The sequence below is a fragment of the Anomaloglossus baeobatrachus genome, chromosome 9 (genome assembly GCF_048569485.1).
Source record: "Anomaloglossus baeobatrachus isolate aAnoBae1 chromosome 9, aAnoBae1.hap1, whole genome shotgun sequence".
Lineage (NCBI taxonomy): Eukaryota > Metazoa > Chordata > Amphibia > Anura > Aromobatidae > Anomaloglossus > Anomaloglossus baeobatrachus.
Genome location: NC_134361.1, coordinates 27581463 through 27587462, shown reverse-complemented (window position 1 = coordinate 27587462; position 6000 = coordinate 27581463). Strand labels below are relative to the sequence as shown.

The window sequence follows — 6000 nt, the reverse complement described above, 5'->3', positions numbered from 1 at the left end:
CGACAAGGACAAAGAGTGCATCCGAGCGGCGCAGGGGCGCCGTACGAGAAATGTAGAGTCTGAGTGCTCTCACCAGATCTAACAAGTGCAAATCCTTTTCACATTGGTGAACTGGATGAGGACAAAACGAGGGTAAGGAGATGTCCTGATTGAGATGAAAAGGGGGATACCACCTTAGGGAGAAATTCCGGAACCGGACGCAGAACCACCTTGTCCTGGTGGAACACCAGGAAAGGAGCTTTGCATGATAACGCTGCCAACTCAGACACTCTCCGAAGTGAGGTGACTGCTACTAGAAAAACCACTTTCTGCGAAAGACGTGCGAGCGAAATATCCCTCACGACAAACCCTTTTCCAATCCGGATTGAAGAAAAGACAGAAAAGTGGGCAAGGCAAATGGCCAGGGAGAAAACCCCTGAGCAGAGCACCACGACAGGAATATTTTCCACGTCCTGTGGTAGATCTTGGCGGACGTTGGTTTCCTAGCCTGTCTCATAGTGGCAATGACCTCTTGAGATAATCCTGAAGACGCTAGGATCCAGGACTCAATGGCCACACAGTCAGGTTGAGGGCCGCAGAATTCAGATGGAAAAACGGCCCTTGAGACAGCAAATCTGGTCGGTCTGGCAGTGCCCACGGTTGGCCGACCGTGAGATGCCACAGATCCGGGTACCACGACCTCCTCGGCCAGTCTGGAGCGACGAGGATGGCGCGGCGGCAGTCGGCCCTGATCTTGCGTAACACTCTGGGCAACAGTGCCAGAGGAGGAAACACATAAGGAAGCCGAAACTGCGACCAATCCTGAACTAAGGAGTCTGCCGCCAGAGCTCTGTGATCTTGAGATCGAGCCATGAATGTTGGGACCTTGTTGTTGTGCCGTGACGCCATTAGGTCGACGTCCGGCATCCCCCAGCGGCAACAGATCTCCTGAAACACGTCCGGGTGAAGGGACCATTCCCCTGCGTCCATGCCCTGGCGACTGAGAAAGTCTGCTTCCCAGTTTTCTACGCCCGGGATGTGAACTGCGGATATGGTGGATGCTGTGGCTTCCACCCACAGCAGAATCCGCCGGACTTCCTGGAAGGCTTGCCGACTGCGTGTCCCACCTTGGTGGTTGATGTAAGCCACCGCTGTGGAGTTGTCCGACTGAATTCGGATCTGCTTGCCTTCCAGCCACTGCTGGAACGCTTTTAGGGCAAGATACACTGCCCTGATCTCCAGAACATTGATCTGAAGTGAGGACTCTTGCTGAGTCCACGTACCCTGAGCCCTGTGGTGGAGAAAAACTGCTCCCCACCCTGACAGACTCGCGTCCGTCGTGACCACCGCCCAGGATGGGGGTAGGAAGGATTTCCCCTTCGATAATGAGGTGGGAAGAAGCCACCACCGAAGGGAAGCTTTGGTTGCCTGAGAGAGGGAGACGTCCCTGTCTAGGGACTTCGGCATCCTGTCCCACTTGCGTAGGATGTCCCATTGAAGTGGACGCAGGTGAAACTGCGCGAAAGGGACTGCTTCCATTGCTGCCACCATCTTCCCCAGGAAGTGCATGAGGCGCCTCAAGGGGTGCGACCGACCTTGAAGGAGAGATTGCACCCCTGTCTGTAGTGAACGCTGTTTGTCCAGCGGAAGCTTCACTATCGCTGGAAGAGTATGAAACTCCATGCCAAGATATGTCAGCGATTGGACCGGTGTCAGATTTGACTTTGGAAAATTGATGATCCACCCGAAACTCTGGAGAATCTCCAGAGTAACGTTGAGGCTGTGTTGGCATGCCTCTTGAGAGGGTGCCTTGACCAGCAGATCGTCTAAGTAAGGTATCACTGAGTGACCCTGAGAGTGGAGGACCGCAACTACTGTAGCCATGACCTTGGTGAAAACCCTTGGGGCTGTCGCCAGGCCGAACGGCAGTGCCGCGAACTGAAGGTGTTCGTCTCCTATGGCGAAGCGCAAGAAGCGCTGATGCTCTGGAGCAATTGGTACGTGGAGATAAGCATCCTTGATATCTATCAATGCTAGGAAATCTCCTTGGGACATTGAGGCGATGACGGAGCGGAGGGATTCCATCCGGAACCGCCTGGTCCTTACGTGTTTGTTGAGCAGTTTTAGGTCCAAAACAGGACGGAAGGACCCGTCCTTCTTTGGAACCACAAACAGGTTGGAGTAGAAACCGTGACCCTGTTGCTGAAGAGGGACCGGGACCACCACTCCTTCTGCCTTCAGAATGCCCACCGCCTGCAGAAGAGCCTCGGCTCGCTCGGGAGGCGGAGATGTTCTGAAGAATCGAGTCGGAGGACGAGAGCTGAACTCTATCCTGTAACCGTGAGACAAAATGTCTCTCACCCAACGGTCTTTTACTTGTGGCAGCCAGGTGTCGCAAAAGCGGGGGAGCCTGCCACCGACCGAGGATGCGGTGTGGGGAGGCCGTAAGTCATGAGGAAGCCGCCTTGGTAGCGGCACCTCCGGCGGTCTTTTTAGGGCGTGATTTAGACCGCCATGCGTCGGAGTTCCTCTGATCCTTCTGAGGCCTTTTGGACGAGGAGAATTGGGACCTGCCCGCACCCCGAAAGGACCGAAACCTCGACTGTCGACCTCCTCTGTTGGGGTGTTTTTGGTTTGGCCTGGGGTAAGGATGTTTCCTTTCCCTTGGATTGTTTGATGATTTCATCCAATCTCTCACCAAACAAACGGTCGCCAGAAAATGGCAATCCAGTTAAGCACTTTTTTGGAAGCCGAATCTGCCTTCCATTCCCGCAGCCACAAGGCCCTGCGTATTGCCACCGAATTGGCGGCTGCAACCGCCGTACGGCTCGCAGAGTCCAGGACAGCATTAATAGCGTAGGACGCGAATGCCGACGTTTGAGAGGTTATGGACGCCACCTGCGGCGCAGACGTACGTGTGAGTGCGTCAATTTGCGCCTGACCAGCTGAGGTAGCTTGGAGTGCCCATACGGCTGCGAATGCTGGAGCAAAAGACGCGCCGATAGCTTCATAGATGGATTTCAACCAGAGCTCCATCTGTCTGTCAGTGGCATCTTTGAGTGAAGCTCCATCTTCCACTGCAACTATGGATCTAGCCGCCAGTCTGGAGATTGGAGGATCCACCTTGGGACACTGAGTCCAGCCCTTGACCACGTCAGGGGGGAAAGGGTAACGTGTATCCTTAAGGCGCTTGGAAAAACGCTTATCTGGACAAGCTCGGTGTTTCTGGACTGCCTCTCTGAAGTCAGAGTGGTCCAGAAACATACTCTTTGTACGCTTGGGAAACCTGAAACGGAATTTCTCCTGCTGAGAAGCTGACTCCTCCACTGGAGGAGCTGAGGGAGAAATATCCAACATTTCATTGATGGACGCAATAAGATCATTCACTATGGCGTCCCCATCAGGAGTGTCAAGGTTGAGAGCGGCTTCAGGATCAGAATCCTGATCAGCTACCTCCGCTTCATCATACAGAGAGTCCTCTCGCTGAGACCCTGAACATTGTGATGATGTCGAGGGGATTTCATAGCGAGCTCGCTTAATCGGTCTGGGGCTGCGGTCCGTGTCAGAGACCTCACCCTGGGATCCATGAGACACCCCGGGAGGAGATTGCTGTTCCAACTGAGGGGGACCAGGGGGCAATGATTCCACAGTGCCCCTGGCTTGAGATGCCGGCCTGGACTGCAAGGCTTCTAATATCTTAGCCATAGTCTCAGATTTCAGTAAAAACTGCAAACTCCGTCCCTGTCACCTGGACAGTGTTAACAGGTGGTTCTCCCTGGGCCACCCTTAGCAGAGGCTCCGGCTGAGAAAAGTGCCACAGGGGCCGAGCATTGCACACAATGAGGGTCAGTGGAACCTGCCGGCAGTATAGCCGTACATGCTGCACAGGCAGCATAGTAAGTCTGTGCTTTGGCACCCTTGCTATTTGTGGACGACATGTTATTGTCTCCTCTGAGCAATACAGGAGGGTATATAGACAAAAATCAACAGTGCACCATACAGTGTAAAGTATAGTCTATAATCATATAATCTATAAGTACACTTCTGCACTAGTGGGGCCAGCACCACAGGTGCTGCTTACCGCCTGCGCAAAGCGGTTGTGTGGGCACCAGAAATCCTGCCTGGGTCTCCCTGAGCTTGTCTCTCCTCTCCAGCGTTAGCAGAGCTGAGAGGAATGGCTGCCGGCGTCCTGAGGAGAGGAGGGAGCCGTGGGCGTGACCCAGAAAAGTGCGGGAACTGGTGCCCTACTGTGCAGAGTGAGGGGGGTGGAGTATGCAAAGCATGCTCCAGCCCTCAGTGCTGCCGTCCTGTACAGCGTCCCGCCCTTCCCCTGACTGGCAGGGCTGGGGGTGGGAAGAAAACTAGACTAGGCCGCAAAAGCCGGGGACTCGAGTTATAAGCGCGGCCGCCGTATAAGCGCGGTCGGCGCGGAAGTCCCCGGCGCACTAACAGTCCCAGCCGCGCCGCAGTGATAACCATGGCAGCGGCGGTCAGCGCGGCAGTCCTCCTACACGAACACACTCAGCGACGCTGAAGTGTGTAATGGCACAAACGCAGTCAGCGCTGCTGTCCCCGGTGCACTAGCACACCCAGCAATGCTGGAGTGTTGCTGTGCGCGGTCCCCACGGGGACACAGAGTACCTCAAAGTAGCAGGGCCATGTCCCTGAACGATACTCGGCTCCTATCCAGCATGGTCCTCAGGAGCTGTGGATGGAGCACGGTCTCCTGAGCCTGGAGACCGAAAGGATCCCACTTCACCCAGAGCCCTAATTGAGGGATGGGGAAGGAAAACAGCATGTGGGCTCCAGCCTCCGTACCCTCAATGGATACCTCAACCTTAACAACACCGCCGACAAGAGTGGGGTGAGAAGGGAGCATGCTGGGGGCCCTGTTATGGGCCCTCTTTTCTTCCATCCGACATAGTCAGCAGCTGCTGCTGACTAAGCTGTGGAGCTATGCGTGCATGTCTGACCTCCTTCGCACAAAGCATAAAAACTGATGAGCCCGTAGCAGCACGGGGGGTGTATAGGCTGAAGGGGAGGGGCTTTACACTTTTAGTGTAATACTTTGTGTGGCCTCCGGAGGCATAGCTATACACCCAATTGTCTGGGTCTCCCAATTAGGAGCGACAAAGAAATATATATATATAATATAATATATAATATATATATATATATATATATATATATATATATATATATATATATATATATATATATATATATATATATATATATATATATATAAATAAATATATATTTTTTTTTTTTTTTTAACTAATAATACTACTACTAATAAAGCACAGTTTTGTAGCTACATCGCCTATGCAGATTAACGGCAATACTCGCCAAACAAACCCTGTGATACCCAAGTCTGTGTGCGCACGCTGCGTTTTTTGCCCAACATTGCTTGTCTTTCCTTCTCTTAGCAAAGTCTATGGAAATTCAGAAATGCTGTGCGCACGTTGCTTTTTCTTGGCTGCAGTTTTGGGTTGACAAAAAAACTGCAGCATGTTAATTCTTTGTGCGTTTTTCAGCCTCTTCTGCTATTGATTTCACACACTAAAAATACGCATGGGACAGAAAAAGAGCACGCGGGGTCTTATTTTTACATTTTCTGGCACAAGGTGCAGTTTTGGTGTTAACAAAATTTTCTGCAGTGTGCGGAAATAGCCTAATTCTTCCTTATATCTGCCTCCTCCTTTCTAACATAGGAGGAAGATCAAAGTAACAACACGTGAGGGGAGGATCAGACTACACAGCTTGCAGTCAAACTGCAGACATGTACATTGTTGAAACAAAACTGCTGTACGACTTTTTTTCTTCAATCTGGATTACATGCAAACTTGCTCCCTTCCAGATGCATCAAAACATTTGGTTGCAATGGAGGACAAAGCCTATGTTATCTAGACACGGGTACCTTGCAAGTCTGACTCTTCTTGCGGCTCCAGGTAGCATTGTGTGGCCATTGTTTCTAAGTCAATACCTGTTGTACAAAGAAAATGAAACAAAGATTTTAGA

General features: G+C 51.9%; 1 protein-coding gene across 3 annotated transcripts in view; it reads right to left on the bottom strand.

Moving 5' to 3' along the window:
• Nucleotides 1-6000, bottom strand: part of MDC1 (mediator of DNA damage checkpoint 1) — a 100318-nt gene that overhangs the window by 61616 nt on the left and 32702 nt on the right. For all 3 annotated transcript variants that reach the window (XM_075323431.1, XM_075323433.1, XM_075323432.1), the window contains exon 6: nucleotides 5900-5965. In XM_075323431.1, the coding sequence (XP_075179546.1) occupies nucleotides 5900-5965 (66 nt within the window). The remainder of the gene's footprint in view (nucleotides 1-5899; nucleotides 5966-6000) is intronic.